Source organism: Vollenhovia emeryi, unplaced genomic scaffold (genome assembly GCF_000949405.1).
Source record: "Vollenhovia emeryi isolate VEMERY1.0 unplaced genomic scaffold, V.emery_V1.0 DF939148.1, whole genome shotgun sequence".
Taxonomy (NCBI): domain Eukaryota; kingdom Metazoa; phylum Arthropoda; class Insecta; order Hymenoptera; family Formicidae; genus Vollenhovia; species Vollenhovia emeryi.
Genome location: NW_011967218.1, coordinates 1,431,974 through 1,449,784, shown reverse-complemented (window position 1 = coordinate 1,449,784; position 17,811 = coordinate 1,431,974). Strand labels below are relative to the sequence as shown.

The following is a 17,811-nucleotide window of genomic DNA, read 5'->3' as shown; positions in this document are numbered from 1 at the left end:
GCGGTGTCATATGTCGCGCGTTCGCTCGCTGCGCGACGTTCGCCCGCTCACCGCTCCCCGCCGTCTCTCATCGATCGATGCGTGACTCCACCTCTCACTATCGGATCTTGAGAGATGTCAACAGATACACCATTTTGCATGTCTGCCGAAGTCCGGCCTTCCGCTCCTCCGTGCACTTATTGGCTCAGACGTTTTTCTTAATTACGCGATAATAATTACGGATTTTGTAAAATGGTATATAACTTTTCTTCTCAGTTTGATCCAATCTACTATAATCTTTGGAGTGGTCCAAATCGAATCCGACACCCTGTATATTCACTTAAACAGGTTACGTATGTAACTTGTAAAGTACGTCGACTATTCTTCGGGCAATTTTTAGAGACGTTGTGCTACCACGCTCGTTCTCGCAAAATAAATATCGTTGAAATTTCAAGAAGAATATTATATAAAGTCGTAAAATAATTTTCTTCCCGTTGTTAATCACTTACGCCGGTAAGTGATTAACAACGGGAAGAAAAATTATTTTACGACTTTACAGCGGCTGAGTGGTTTAATTTAACAATTTATTTCAACGTGTCGACCATCCGGATTGTGGTCCTTTTCGAGGAAACGTATATATATTAATTAAAAATTACATTGTAAAAAGATGTCATCCGTTTTTGCGCGGAAAAAAATGCTATTGATTTCGGCAAAATGAAGTTGCTTGAATTATACGTTAACGTCCCACGGGCTGCCGCAAACGTAAATAATTCACTCAATTATATTTGCCATGGATTTTAATTTTAAGCATTGAACTAAATATCCAGATTATTAAGACAGCATTCTGATGTTTTTCATTTATTAATACCGATGTTGTTTCAACGATTTCATTTCACCGATCTTGGTACAACATCATTCTTTTTTTCCCGTGTAAGTATCGGTCGGAGAAAACTGTTTGAAGATACGTCCATCCGACACAACAGCCACAGTAGGACTGCTGTAGTAGTATTTATTAACCCTTTGAAGCATGGTGGTAACCCACGTTACCACCTCAACTTCTTTACTTTCTGGCCATTTAATTTCTAGTTAACGCATTTAGGTCGGGTTTTTTTTGCATTTTTTGGGTATCTCAGCAATAAAAGAACATAAAAAGGTTGAGCAGGCTGTAATATTTATTGTAAAAGTTTTATAAATATGAAAAAATGAAACCCTTGTATACAAAGTTTCACAATAGAAAAATGTATGCCTCAAAGGGTTAAACCACCCAGCTAGTGTAAAGTCGTTAAATAATTTTTCTCCCTATCGCTGAAATTTATTTCGCTCAAGCGGAACGTGGTAGCGTTACACCCTCTCGCTTCACTCGCCGCGTGTGAACCAACTTCCGCTTTCGACGAGGATAAGCCTTGAAATGCCGGATTTATGACTCGCGTTCCGCTCAAAACTGTGAACGAGTTCTGCGCGGATCCTTGCGAGCCAAGGGTTCTTATCGCGAAAGACCGTGACGCGCAACTCCCATTTACTTCCATTCGCTGTGCTAATTTATCCGGCTTTATTCGCGCGAGAGACCGCAGTCCGGAATTAGTCAGCCAATTATAAAAATGTTATTTCACTTCTGCGCTCTGTTTTGATATTTTGCTATCATCTCGATCATCAGAGCAGTTTATAAATGCAGGTTCGTGCATTTAACCACGGATATTTAATTTTTCAAGGAGATATATTTGCAAACTTAACTCCAAGTTTTCTCTTTTATTGTTTACTATTGCAAAAGAATTTTTAAGCAGAGAAATTAACGATGTAACTTTGCACACTGAAAAATTCGCCGATTACACCAGACTCAGGTCCGTTGCATATGCACGGAAAAAAATGTATCAACAAGATCGGTGTAATTTAAATAAAATCGTTGAAACACCATCGGTATTAATAAATGAGGAACATCAGATTGTTGTCTTACTAATCTGGATATTTAGTTCAATGCTTAAAATTAAAATCCATAGAAAATACAATTGAGTGAATTATTGATGTTTGTGGCAGCCCGTGACGTTAACGTTTAATTCAGGCAACTTTATGTTGCTTAATTTAACAGCATTTTTTCCCCCCGTATGTAGAGTTAGCATTTATTAGAAATGCGACGAAACGTCACTCGCATCGGCAGGATGCCGTATAAAGAATTACTTTTTCGACGGAAAAGAATGATTATTTTACCGACAATTAATACGCCTTTGGTATCTGGTTTCTTTTCCCGCGGCCGTTGTCGAGATGTCGAGAAGATTGGCACATTATAGCGGACTGGAACTTTTTTTAGATAGATTGCAGGATGTACCGTTCTTGTTCAGTTCCGCTCGCCAAGCTGTCCTCAGCTCCATTCGCCGCGATATTTCTCGTCTCGTTTATCCTTACATTGAATGACCGATACTGAGCGCAGTCTCCGCGGCACGGAAAGAGAGACGGAGGGACTCTTCTCTTCGGTAAACTTTGCGCCGAATCTCGTTTTCGTGAGCGCAAAGCTTCGCACCGAAGCTTCTCACTTTTCTCCCTTAGAAGTGCATTTCGGAACGAACCTTGGAATCTTGCGTCAGTGCGTTTCCATCGCTCTACGATAATAATGCTCGTTAATCTTTATATTAGTATGTTTATTCATCACGAATTTCTCGTAAAATTAAATGTTTTATCATGAATGCACATCACATCTCATTCTGAGAATTTGAATAGTAATTAACTTTTTTTTATCCGTTCCTACACTGATAAAAAAATATTTTTATCCAAAACAATATTACTTTACTCAAGAAAATTATTCATTAGGTGGCTCCTAATAGCTTATTAACTTAAATTAAAAAGTAATAAATTCAAACAATTTTACTTTAATTCGATAAAATGTTTACTAAGATGTAATTTTCACAGCGAAGAAAATTGGATTTCTTATTTGACAAAAGCAATAATTTCATTTAATAAATAGTATTATATTTTCTATCTCATGAAATCTTCATTTGAATGTAGAAAATGTAACGATTTAAATTACTTTGTTTAACATAATACAGATTTACTTGAAATTTCATAGTTTTGTTGAAATAGAATAAATATTTACTTCAGTAAAAAATAATAATTTTAAGAAAATCTATTTAATTTGTTTAAAAAAAATTTTTTGTTAGTGTACGTATCTCGTCTGGATGCTGGCGAATGTGTTGCACAAATATGTTACTATTTATTTAATCCGTAAATGAGACTGAGGTTCCAGTAAAATTTCAATTTCTCTCTGCGAAAGGAGGGCGGTCCGTCTCTGGCCAGTGAGTCAGTTATATAATTTTCTTTGTATTATTTTCTATACGATTATTTTGACTGCTTAATACGATACTTGTAAAAGAAACTCGCCGGACGAGTCAACGGGGGTTTTTTTTAATCGCGTGGGCCTGCATTCCGCGCCCGAAAACGAACTTCAGTCGTTCGGGAGGAGATCGAGGAAGTCAGGATCCTAAATTTGGATGTGTATCATGCCGCACGATCGCCACGTTGGTTTTCTAAATCCTCTCGCGCGTTGCACGCGTCTATCGCACGCTCCCGCCCATTTTCGGTGTCTCCCGCAAAGAGAACGAGGAGAAACTTTTCGTCGCAACGCGAGGCTCAAGGCCCACGTCCACGATGCTAGAAGTTGGTCCAAGCTCTTGCCCTTACAAAGGCAAAATAGAAAGAAAATATCCCGATAAATAACTAGCCTATCTCGTTCGATCCGTTCCTTTAATTAAGCTTACCAGAAATCGCGCCACTAAATTCCTTAGTCTCTGTGAATAAATTGTTCTGACGTTCTTTCATTTTTAGTTTGTGCCTCTTTTGTCTTAGCTTGCGAGAGCAATCGAATGCCAATCGAATCTGGCAATTAATATGCTTATCTAAACTATTTTCTATCAACATATATGGTATCAAAATTATTACAGCTAGTAGATGTCGGCTTTGCCCTCTTGGAGTACTTGTAAATTATGGCATGCACTTTTTACATGTACCAGATCCTTGTTTACACTCACGTTTACACCTGTTTTCATCGCACGTTGGCAATGTTTCATGAAATTGCGGTTGTAAATTCCAACTGCGTCTCTTTCCCGTCTCCTCGGAGGAGCAGAGGAGAGAGAAAAGAGAAACGAAAGAAATGGCAGAGCGGCGCGTTACGAGAAGGAATTGAGACGAGACGCATTACGTTACGCGGTCAACAGACCGAAGACGGATTAAAGTGCACGAGGGAAAAATTCAGGGGAAGGGTTTAATGAAGGGAAATGCTCGTAGCTAATCGGCCCCTTCCTCGCGTTGGACGCTCTGAATTCTTTTACGAAAACTTGCCGGCAGTGCTTTCTGATTTATTTCTCTTTCTTCGCGTTATTTTCTAATGGTCTGATCAACCGTAGTCCAATCAATCAAATCTAATCTAATCGACATCTTTTTAGTCTTAGTAATTTTAACATTTCGCCACGTCGTAGACAGATATTTCTTTAAAACGCGTTTTATTTTTAGTATTCCATATGGTTTTACAATAGATATTTATTATATGAATTGGTTTTATTAGTAGAGGAATTTATTGCCCTTGGAGTGAAATCCGTTTAGTGGAAAATTCATTGTTAGATCGTGTAATCGTTGCAAATAAAGATTTGTGATTAAAGTTTGACGTTGAAAACCTGCGAAAACCTCATATTAGATGCCTCATAGAGGACTTTCCTCTATACTTTGTATGTTTTCTTAATTATCGCATTATTCAGTGGTACTGCAAGATACTCATTGACCGTTTTAGAAGTGGAAATGAAAAGAGAACACGAGGGACGTTAAATAAGCTATTGATATACTTAAGAATATATTTAAATTTATTTTGCTCTCCATATAACTTGCTCGGTTCTTTATTCCTCGTTGTGCAACCCGCATTCTAAACGACAGTGTACGGCACGCGCGGTCTAAGTTATGTGGACCAGGAGCGATTAATTTACGTCCTATTAGCGAAGAGCAGCTACTTGCCGTTTCCCAATCTCCCCTCTTATCTCTCGTGCCTAACAGCAACGTGTCTTTTAATCGTAAATAGCTATTGTTACGCTGACCATCGTTTGCTCTCTCTCTCTTTTTTTTAGCAAATACATCTTTTTCCGAGAAAAATAGAGAGAAATCGAGTACTCAAAAATTCTAATCTCTGTCGATGCATTATAAAACCAAAATTTTTTTACCACGGTATTATTCTAATATTATAGTCGCGTGTTGAATAAATGTTTTAAACTAAAAATATTGATTAATTCCTACAAATCTTAGATCCGGTTGCACCAACGTCACCGAATTGTGACTCCAGCTCAATTCACTCTTCGTCTCTGTCTAACCGTTTTCCTCAGACAGAGACAAAGAGTGAATTAAGCTAAGGTTAAAGTTAAGCGACGTTGGTACAACCGGGTCTTGATTGTATAATTAGAAGTTAATATATACACGCTTCACGAATAGGACGTGTATGTTAATGTCTGGTGTCATTCTGCCAACAAATTGATTTGCTTATTTTTAGTAGCCTCTGAGAATAACGTTCATGCGCGAATATGAGGGCGGTAATATCGTTTACGATATGAATATGCAGCGATCGACCTGCAACGAATTACGAGCTGAGGCTACCCGTTTGCGTGGGCTTCGCGTGCCCGGTCACAACAGGTGGGAGTCGATCTAAACCTGTTGCTTCTCTGTTCGTCGAGAAATACACCGATTCGACGAATTCGCGGCAGACTGCCGTGTCGTATCAGTAAGACATTGACGCGGCCGAAATATTGCGCGTGTACGTCGACGTATGTTGAAACTGTCGCGGCTTTCGGGACATTTTTTTTTACGACGCGCGAGCGAAATCAGCGGATTATTAATTTTCACACGGAGAGAATTTTCTTTCAAAATTTATCCTGAAAATTATGTAATCGTGGGACAACGTGGCTTTTCGACGAATTTTATGAGTTTTTCGAAATTCTACTATACATTTCACCAGTAATTAAACTTACAATCAGTACACATTTTACTAGTAAAATGTATGGTAAAATTAAAAAAGAAACTCATAAAGTTGTTCAAAATGCCACGTTGTCCCACGATCATATGATCTTCGGGATAAATTTCAAGAGGAAATTCTCTCGGTGTAGTGTTCGTTATTACTTTCTTTAATAATTGCGATTAATCGTAATGTCCTTCAACATACTCCGAGCTGTTTGCAAAATCGTCATTGCCGCGCAAGCTTCGAGCGCTCAATTCAATCGTGGCGTCCAATTGACCGCAATCCGATTAAACGACTTCTCACTTTTCTGGACCCGTTGCTTTTCAGTCATTAAGTATTCCTGCTATGCCAGCGATGCGGCGCGGCATCCGGTTGTTTCCCACCGTCGATTGCGAAGGCGTGAATATAGCGATTACATACAGGGGATACACGTGGCATACGCGAGTCTTTAAACGCGCGGGTAAAAAAATGGAGCCGTTTCTAGTCTAACAGTTCTCTCTTTTTCTTTCTCCGCCTACCCGTAGATAAATCAATTCTAATCTGTACTGCCATCGCGATGTACAATTTCTCAGGAATCGCATTGATAATCGAGGAGCATGAGACAATTTTGTAACGGTATCGTTCTACTATGATAACTTCATGGCAACATGAATTCTAATCAAATAGATAAGGCATAGACCTATGAGGTCACATGTATAACAATTTGATAACCCGCTTGCTAATTTTGTACTGGATTTACACGATATAACAAATAACATTCCGATATTTTCCTCTTAAGTAAGAATCACACATTTTTCCGTAGAGCTACACTAATTAATTTAGACAGAGCCTCTTCTGAACGATAGGTTGTCCCTCGTCGATTTTCTACCGATGGAATGCTTAAAATACTTTCGTTAGGTTCAACTCCACGATTACGATCGACGTTAAATATTCAATAAAGTAATTTGCATCACGTTTGTCATGTAACGTTCAATATCCAGCTCGTTAGAAAGGCACGCCAGATCGGTTGTCATTGTTCCACCGATTGCCACTTACTCGACAATTCGCTGTGTAGCCGAACTTTCACTTTCGGCGATAGTATCGATTTAAGCGCCATTCTTCCCTGGCTTTTCGACGAAATTACACTTCCGCGCTGTTAACGTAATCCCTTCTTTCAGACGAGTAACGCAATTATCATAACGACTTACGTCAAGCAGCTCGCGATTTATTTGCCCTCGTAGTAATCGCTATAGATATAAATATAAAAAGTAACAGAGTCTTTTAGAAGTCAATTATTTATGTAATTACACGCATCTGTTTTGTATATAATGAGTACCGGACGCTGTTTCGCGGCAAACAAATCACAGAGTTCTATCTTATCGCGTGTCAACGATACGAATAGTGCTATAGAGTAGGTACTCGGGTGCGACCATTATCGGATTCTTGAGTTTTTTTTATGCGTATCGGGGCATTAAACTGCTTTTCACCTAAGCGCATAATTAAGGTCATGTTCCGCAGCGTCGTCGTCGCGCGCGCGCGCGGAACACGTAACGTCGAGCATATCCAAGAGATATGAGCGCGGCTTTGCCGCAACGCTGGCCGCTCTCTTCTTAATCCAGGACACCATGTATAATACGGCAACTATAAATAAGATACGTCTTGCGAAACAAGAGGCTTGCACAGGCGAAAAACATTCCGAAATCGGATGAAAGTGCCCAGGAAAGCCGCTCTACAATGTTATTCCCCCTATGCAGATTTCTTATCAGGTCTGTACGGTCGAACGACTCTGTACATTATAATCTCGCAAAGCGAGCCGTACATGGCCAGGTTTATACATAATAATAGGTATACAAAATAATTTGATTTCTTTATCCGTGAAATTTCATTTTTTTCCCCCGGCAAAATAGAAGTATCTTGTACACCCACAGAAATAATCTCCGGATCCAATGCCGTTGCACTTGAACGTATCATAAAATAGGATCGATATAGCGCCAATCGTATTTATCATGGAGAAAGGGATATTTTAATCTTAAATGAAAACTTCTAAAATCTAGAATAAAATCGCACATCGTGGTGGGTGCCAACTTCGTGCGTTCTAAGATGGGGGGGGGGAATTTATTCTAAACGCAAGAAACTTACATTTATATAAGTTACTCTTGTCTCAATATAGTAAGCGAATCTTTTTCAATTCGATAGAGGAGCATAAGAATTATTGATTTTACTTTGATATCGTTTTAGTTTTGTACTAAATGATGTTGCGATAAATGTAAATGCGCCAAGGATACTTTTTGTCTCGGTAATAGAAATCCTTTCCGAGGGTGTACGCGCGATTCGAAGCGCGTATCTGTAGACTTTCGAATTTCCGATTCGTTTTTCGCTCCGCTTGCTCTTTCGGCATCGATCAATTTTGCCGCAATATTTTCTCGGCGGTGAAGCTTTATTGCGTGATATCGGACGTGAAACGTTAAAATATGAGGTCAATTTCTAACCACGGGCATACCAGTTTAACAATACAGTCGTGTTTCTTACAAGTACAATAATGTATCTTGCCGATCGCGCGATACAAATAAGGTACCGTTGCATTCATTACCAGTCGCATTCCGACATTGTCTCGCGGAGTTGACATCGGTGACCTCGCCGTCTAGAAATCGAAACGTGCTTCGAGAGAGAGAGAAAGAGAAAAAAAGAAAGAAATTCCGCACCGACGTTTTATTTAATACGGCGGTTCGCTGACATTTTATAGAATTAAGAGCGAAAGTTCTTTTACCGTTCGATAAAACTCTTCCTCGCGACGTCTCGATCTTGCAACGCACGATTAAAATCGCACTTTTGCTTGCCGCCTCAATTTAGCCGCCTTTCATTCCAGTTAAAATAAATGCTGACGTTATTGACGCGTAATCATTGACCTGTTGATTTTTTTTAAAATAAAATTATTTGCGATTATTTGTTGGTAAAAAGGAATATGATTTTTTTCTCATTTCTAAGACTTCTCTAACAGCTTTCTAGCAGCTTTTTCAAGAAGTTATTTATAAACTAAACACTGAATATGAGGCCTAGTTTAAAGATTGTTTTATGGATCCGCTCCCTTTTGTCTTCGCAACCATTTTCTAACGTATGCGGCTTTCGAAAGGATCGTTAAAACGTACTGCGGTGTGCCTTCAGCTTCCTGCTCGCGATGCTATTTTGCAACGAAGGAAGTCTTATGAGAAAATCGTGTGCTACTAACGATTGTAAAACGAATAGCGGAATTAGCTAATGAGCATATTTCTCAAAGTGACGTCTCCGAAATTCTTAAAATGATGTTTTCGTTTCAATTCCACACTACACTCTTTTACGTCAAAAGGTATTTACGTTCAAGAGCTACTAATCCTCCCGTTCTCGAACACGGGATACAGTAAGGAAGTTGCACAGTCGACTCATATTATAGCAATGAATCATCTTGTGATTCGAGACTATCAAGATCGAGTTGTCGGGGACTGCGTTCTCTCGCAATCTGTAACCTTTGTCGATTCCTGAGAACGGCCTTGCCGATTGCCGAGGGCTTTGATACGATGGCCTTCGATTGTCTAGATTAGCTTAATGTATAGCTTGACGCGATGAATGCAACCGTACTTCGTCCAGTTATAACGAAGCTCCTTGCACCAGAAAATTAAATACTTTTCAGTAAACATCGTATCACTCAGGGCCATGATTTCCAGTGGTCTGACCCAATAATTTTACACAAGGAAAAACATTTAAGGAAAAGAGAAGTGGCAGAAATGTTTTTTATTAAAAAAACATAGCACCGCGATTAATTGTCAAAAAGACACCGAGAATTTACCGGGAACGTATGAAAATATCATAAACGTTACGTAGACAATAAATATTTATGTCATTGAACTTCTAAAATTGTCGATCACCGGTTCTCGACACTAAGCTGACCCACACTATTTAGTCTCAGTTCTGTACCTACACAGCAACCATGAACATCGAGAGAAGCAACTTGTCATTGTCTAATGTACGTTGAAAACTTATTTTATTCTTTGACTTATTTATTTAATTTATTTTATTTATTTATTTATTTAAATTATTTAATCTATTGGAGTTATGTAATTTATGTAATTTATTTATTTAACATATAAGCAATATCACGACGTTCTTTGTCTTAGCGGGCCTAATGGCATCTAACCACATGTCGTACGCTGATTTGTACACTTGAAAAGGGCCAAAACCAATGGCCGAAACGTAGTGAGAAAATAAAGGATTTTTCCTGTAGCCAGTCGTGTCGGATTATTCACCTGAATGTTAATTAATCGCTGGCGAATTAACTATTCCAAATTGTTTTAAATACTTTTATTAAATAATTTTATACAAATAGCGACCGCCTAAAATTTTTTTTCTAATACAGTCTTATGTCGACTTAAGTTCTAACCGTGTGTGACTATAGATATAAGTCAAGGGTGAAAAAAATATCGAAGAGAAACATGAGAGAGCACAATTTTTTTCAATACATTGTTCAAAAGAAAATTCCTATAACGAATTAAGAAATGTGTTACTATAGCAATCAAAAATTTTAAGAATTACACGATTTTCAGGGTAAAATAAGTAAGGGTCAGAGCACACAAAGCGACGTAATAGCTTACGACAAAGACGTAAGCGTAAATTAGCGCAGAAGCGTGTTGTACTTGCTCCAATTACGCATGACGTTACATTTACGCCGAAGCTTGTGCGCTATCTACGTTTACGCTTGCATCTTTATCGTAAGCTATTACGATATCTCGCCACTCGAATATCTGACATTCGATTTCACGGGGACATCGTGAAGTACATTTCCAAACTTAGGGTTAAATTGCAAGAGAACTCGCATTAGTCTTACCGTAAGCTTCGCAATAACGTTTCGCACGTCATCATTCCGGTTTGAAGAATCTTTACGTCTCTCGTAATGTTTGCGAGAGAGATTATGGGAGGATGATGATGATACGCGCAGCTGCTAGATTGCAGCGGACGTATTTGGTTAATGTCTGTTGCACCGTGCTACGAAAGCCATGTATCTTATTTATCAATGTCATATCTGGTGTAATGTGACAAGGTTGAGTGCCATTTCAAGATCTAACTAAATGTCGCTTAGCCTTTGCGAGACGAAAGGGTTGTAAGGACTTTTAATGCCATTAATGCGTCCGGAGAATTTTATCCCCGGTGTTGAACGGTTGTACTCGTTACCTTTATCAGCTCGTAATTCCGAGCGAATTGGGTCGAAACACTCTGTTATTTATCCATGATTCTCGTGGAACAGAATAGTCGTTAGTACAATATATGATTCGCGAGGTCATTGGTCAGAAAATAATTATCTCCACTATACATGTAAGACGGAAAACTTTGTCGCTAGTTTTATTCGAAATAGGAACAGTTATTTTTGTTTTTTACTTCATTAATAGAGGAAAGCCCCTTGTTATGAGACAGGCTTCTAATACGAGATAGCAGGTTTTCAACGTCCAAATTCAATTGCAAATCTTCTTTCGCAGCGATTGCGCGATCTGACGATTAATTTACCATTAAACAAATTTCACGATAAAACCAACAAATGATGTCTATTGATTTAGCAGAAACTCTGCCATCTCGTATTAGGAGCGTATCTCATAATAGGGGACTTTCCTCTAGTTTGACTCGTATTTTGGCTGAAAGGATTTTGTATCGCGCTGTAGGCAGTTATTGATATCAATTTGCAAATTCACGAACAATTCAAACGGTCTGTTCCTCTCGGTCTGTCGTGTGCCAATTAATAACAGGCGATAGCTCTCGATAGACTCTTAAAACTTCCTTCTACGGTAATTAAATTGCTGTCCTGATAACATTTTCTTCTCTCGGAAAAGAGCACGCGCGCCACGGCACGAAAATTGTAATTAATTTCGACGGCGAAATACCGAAGCGTGTCCCGTTATGAGAGACAGATTACGGCGGAAAACTGTGATAACTGTTAACCTCGTTAACGTCACATGATTATCTGTATAAGAAATTAGATTGCCTTCGTATCGATATCATTATTATGAAATATTGACAGTCCATAACGCTGCGACTAAGAGGGCGCAAGATATCGTTGTCGTGCCGTAATGTTATCACCGCCAATAATCCCAATCGTCATTTATCGCTGACGTTTACTTCCCGCGATTGCAAGGAAACTTGACGCGATGAAATTATCCCGGCGAAAGTAAATAATTCACAAGCGTTCGGGTGCAAAAAGATACGTAGAAAAATTGAGCAAGCTACCTCTCGGTCAGAATGAGCTTCGTAGAAGGCAGACTCTTAATATTTATAGAGGCACTTTTGTAACGCTCGTTGATGTAACCGCCGAAAGCGGCTGATGACGAAACACGCTGCACATAACGTTATATCAGATTGTGATTCAGTTCGGGTTTCATGCCGATTGAAATTGGAAAATTCGAGAGCCGTGTCGAACGTTTTATTTGTTTATTTGCTTTCGTGGCGATCTCCTCCGCCGCGCGTTACGCAATTGCGTGAACCTGACGAACCGCGGAATGTCAGTAACAACTGTTTCCCCTGTTACAGATATGGCACAAGCAGTGTTTCAAGTGTCAGGGCTGCGGTATGACCCTGAACATGCGGACGTACAAGGGTTTCAACAAACAGCCGTATTGCGAGGCGTAAGTAGAAACATATCTTCGTACTTGACTTCCCGTCTACGTGATTGTGTGTCTCTGACGAAATTCGCGTGCCACTTTATTGCAGAAAGAGAGTCGGGCCGTGAAAACTGCTGTCGGCAGAGCCGAACTGTTCGTCGCGTTCTCTTTTTTTTCCCCCCCCCTGTCGCATAATGACCCGCTTTACGCAACCGAGTTAATCGCTGTAACTTAACACTTATTGGCGAGAGTCATTGTCGGGGGGGGGGGGTGAGGGGGGGGGAACTAATGAGACACAAAATGCGCGTACGAGTTTTGCGTTTAACAACTTCAGTATTTTCTTGACCATATCTGGCACGTTTAACGATACGGAACATTTATTGCGAAAAGTATTACCTCAGCCAGGGTTTGAACCTGGACCCTCCCTACACTCTAGGCGGGCGTCTCACCAATTTGACCACTGAGGCATGTTTTGCGTTCAACAGCTTCAGTATTTTCTTGACCACAGCTGGGTATGTTTAACGATACGGAACGTTTATTGCGCAAAATATTACCTCAGCCAGAGTTTGACTCTGGGAATCTTTATGTCGGGTGCTGGTCATTTTTTAAATTTTTATATCTCGTAAACCATCAAACTGCAAACAAAATTTCTTTTACTACAATCAACTACAAACGAAGGGCTACCATTTCCGCTATTTAAAAATTTCTTTTCGAATAGTCGGGTGCCAGGTTCACAGAGGTAGAGTTTGAACCTGGACCCTCCCTACACTCTAGGCGGGCGTCTCACCCACGGTCTTACATACAGGTCCTTCAACTCAGCCAAATTTTGGTGGTGGGGGTAGGTCGAATTTTTAAGCCAAAAATCGTTCGTCTCTTGGCCACGAGGGTCGCTGCGATACTGTAGTACAGCGGTAGTAGGACAGAGACACAGATATAGAAATCACGGTTTCGTGGCCAAGAGACGAACGATTTTTGGCTTAAAAATTCGACCTACCCCCACCATATGAGTTGCAAGACCTGTATGTAAGACCGTGGTCTCACCAATTCGACCACCGAGGCATGTTTTGCGTCTAACTTCTCGCGTTCTAGATCGCAACAGACAGCGGCTACGTTCTCGTGCGTTTTCCTTTTTTTTGTACTTTTTACGAAACAATATTTTAATACAAATTGTCTGAATATTTTCTCCGATCAAACACGCCATGCCTCCGTCCTTATTCGTTTAATCTACGAACGTACGAATTATCCCTGTAATTACTGACTACTTGGGAAGGAACGTACCGTTCTCTTACCGCATTTAAGTGCCATAAACGTCGTCTTCGTGCAGCGCCGCGGTGCCGGGCCCGGCGCGCCAAATGTTTATTCGCGATCTTTAAACGCGCAATTCGATTTCGCTGCGGGTACGCTTGGCGCCCATGGGAAAGGAAATGCAACATCGATATTAGCGATGCTAATGGCACACGCACGCGCCTCGCAGGCACCCTCGGTCCCGCATGCACGCGTAGCAATAACGCGACGTTTAATATCCGGTGAGCAACGGGCTGAAGACTCGCGCGAGAAGAGCATAATACGAGAGGAAAATAGCCGCTCGCTCGTCCGCGCGCGATTGCGAATCTCCGATAGTTAAACGCCATGCCAGGCGTGTCGGGCGCGGCGAAAGCGCGCGACACCGAGCTGTGTTCCGTGCGGCCGCGGGATAATGCACGGGCTGTCGCGCCTCCTCCCGCGAGGGGATCCTCCTTTCGGGCGCGGCGAGGACCTTTAAACGCGCGCGTGTCCTTTTACACGTCGCCGGTAGCCGTAACGCTTTGCATAAGCCTCCGCCTCGCGTGTCCCGCTCGTACGAGAGATCGCCGCAGAATAAATATCATTTTCTACGCCTAGAGTCACGAATCCGTTTCCCGCAGTGACGTTTCGCGTGTCTGCTCGTCTCGCAAATTAAACGCGCTGCTTTCATCCAAATGAAGAATTTAACTGGAAAGCGACTGCATCACGTCACCGTCCACGTTCGAATGAACGCGCCGCATGGCATTTTCTTTAGTCAATTGTTAGCGGCGTCCGCGGAGGTAATAATAAACGTAAAAGTTACGGGCCTCGCGACGTGCATCCGTCTGTACTAGAAATACGTTGAGACGCACTCCTCGGCGGCAGGAAAATGCAATTTAAAATTGAATATTAATTAGTTGATTGAGAGATCACGCTCGATCGAGGCAACGTAATAAACTGATCGACGAAAACCAGTTTTATTGCGGATATTCCTTTTCCACTTGAGTTTACAGTCCGGCGTGCAAACGTACTCGCACGTACACGTGTAACCCGGAAAGATTATAACTTACCCGTTAATTAATACCATCGAGCGATGGATCAATATCTCTCGTGATTATTTTGCCTGGTCGTAGTAAGAAAAATACGCTGCTGTTAATTCGAGAAATACGACGAAGTATCGGGTTAATCATCGGGACGTTTATAAAAAGGACCGATTACGTTTTGCGCGACAGCCGTTTACTGATTACTCCGGTGAAACTGATAAATGTTATAAATGAACTCAAGTGCCGTCTCGATTGGAGCAAGAAAAGTCACGGTGTGGACCAGAAAACCGCGATAATGTTTATCTCAATTTCGAAGCTTTGCGTTAAACGTGAGACATTCGACGCGAATTTAAATTGTAATTGGGGTCGTCGGGCGACACAACGAAATTAACTTGACGTTGTGGTTAATTTCGTGGCCCCGACGGATATTAATTGTACTTTTTTGTGCGATAGGAGGTCACGAGAGGAAACGTGTGGAGTTTTCTAACGTTTTCCTGCGATAACCTCCTGACATCTTTTTATCTTTTAATTTCCTGGTTTTTTTTGCTTCGTTCGTTAACGAGATAACCTTTTTGTTCCACTTATCTGTCCGAACGACAATAAAAAGTTACAATTCAAGTTCAGATTGTTGCGCAATCGTAGACAGACTTGGTGCGGAATTTATTTATTAAACATACTATACACAATTCTTGTAGCATCTTGAGACGAAAGTTACGTACAAGGGTTAAAAAAAATTGCAAATAAGGATATTATTTTTTTGGACGCTCGAAGTCTTTCCTTGATCGTGACGGAGATAAAATTGTTTTCATGACGCGTTAACGAGTGACTCGCGCATTATTCCCCGCGTCTTAATCTTCGAGATTTGATTTGCCGCTGACGATAATCAGATGCGCCGCGCGGTTTCTCGCTGCGCGTCTTCGGTATGCCACGCTGCGCCGAGAGATACGTCCGTGACTCGTACAGTATTCCGGTTGTGCATCGCGATGACGAAATCTCCCGAGTCGCGATTCGAATCTGCATTTCTCTCCCTCTCTCTCCTTACGCACGGCCCTCTCTTCGGCGCTTATATGGCATATTATGTGCTGCGTAATGACAAGTAATTCGCCCGAGACGCTTCAATCCTTTTCTCGGCGAGAAAGCGTCATCCGATACACTAAAAAGGGGAACGCGCAGCCCGCAAATGGAGAAGAGTATTCGATCGATCATAAAGTTGTCGTAAATGTGTTGAAAGACCACCGGGCCGGAGATACTGCTGCTTACAATTTAAAATTAATGCTGTAAAATAATTGCAAAAGTTTTATCGAGGACTCTCGAAGCAGCCTTCGTTTGTTAACATTCGAAGACTCGCGCTTTTCAAACATCCACACGAGAGAGAAATTTGAAGTCTCAAAGTACGCACACCGTGATTTATCGCGCAGGTCGCGAGTTACGTTGCGAACCATTAAATTTCAAGCTACGAGCGTTCGTCCGATCGAAAAGATACGACTTTTCGATAATTTATTTGGGGCTATTATCGTGTTTAAGCATCTCGCATAAACGAACGTTGAATCTTACAATTAGCTGCCTAGAAAGTTGCCATGCAAGGCCGCATTTATTATCTGCTCGGGGCGTTTGCCTCTTTTTTTTTTTGGTTTTAAATTGATTAAAGGAAACGGGCACAAAGTCAACGACATGCGGATAATGTTTCGAAAGAATTTCGTATTCCGCGTACAGTGGGCAGCAGTATGTGTCAGCGATGCGTGTCGAATCAGACGATGCACTGAATAAGTAAAGCCGAACACGTGTGGTTCATTCATTCGTCTGGTTGCCTCCCCCTTATCTCTCCCCTGCGCCATAACTTTATCTCTCTCGCTCGTTATCCTGCCCCTATGCGGACCAACCTCAATTCATTCTCAATTTATTTTCGCTCCCACATTCTGTGCAATTGTATAATTATTTGGTCTCCTTGCGACCGCTCGACCATTTCAATATAACAGCGATCGGACGTGTTAAAGTAAATTCCCGTATAATCACGCCTTGCGTCGTATCGAACAGTTTTGCCATTTTAACACGAAACACACACACAAAAAATGTAAAAACGCGCGTTCGTAAAATTTTATGAACTGAATACTAGTTTTTGCGTAACGCAGCTACTGGATATAATCGGCTTAACAGCTGCAATTATTGCGGTAAGGTAATTTAAAGATGTTAGCACTAATGGATAGCTGTGCAAGTGCTCATATCGCGTTCTATTTACTCTATTCGCATTTCGTCTTTATTTAAAATCATTCCTTACGAGTGCGGCCGTTTCGCTTTTGGGGATCGTTCGTTTATTCGAGATTTTCGAAAAGGAGTTGGTGCGAATCAAGCGAAGTGATCTCTTCACGGATATAACGTTACGATTAAATGAACACGTGTTCTGGGTTCTCATACGTGCTTCGCCGACACTTTATGCATGTACATACATCGAATTAAGCACGTAGAAGGGAACATGTGTAAGATCCGCTTGCGGCATCTTTTTTCCCAGTCTGCCTTTCCTTTACCTCACATTTGCGTTTTCTCTTCGCACTTTAGACTTTTATCTCGCCAGGGCACATTCGTTGAATAGAATTTTTTAATTAAAAGCTTACTTTTTCCAGATGCATTAAATCAATGCACTCTTGCGTAAATAAACAGGTTGACATTTCGTTATTTTTTTATTAGTTCCAAATTTATTCCAAAAACTTCATATTTTAAAGAAAAAGCAAGATTTTTTTTAGACACTCTGTTACATTGTGTTCCCTCTTCGTTTTATGGTTTTCTTATCTTTCCCGAGTCACGCTATTTCTACACGTCGTTCACGACTTCCTCCCAAATTTTAATAAAATCGTACGAATGATATCATCCGCGACTCTCGCTGGTTCACCGCGAATGACTCATTTCCTTCGACGACGATCGTTTCTATCCAGAGGATGTCACTCGTTTGCGTCTCACGACAATC

The 17,811-nt window shown here is 40.8% G+C and overlaps 1 protein-coding gene across 1 annotated transcript in view; it reads left to right on the top strand.

The window, feature by feature from the left end:
- LOC105565935 overlaps positions 1–17,811 on the top strand; it is a 41,282-nt gene that overhangs the window by 10,434 nt on the left and 13,037 nt on the right. The window contains exon 9 of the mRNA XM_012019544.1: positions 12,476–12,570. Coding sequence (XP_011874934.1) covers positions 12,476–12,570 — 95 coding nt within the window. The remainder of the gene's footprint in view (positions 1–12,475; positions 12,571–17,811) is intronic.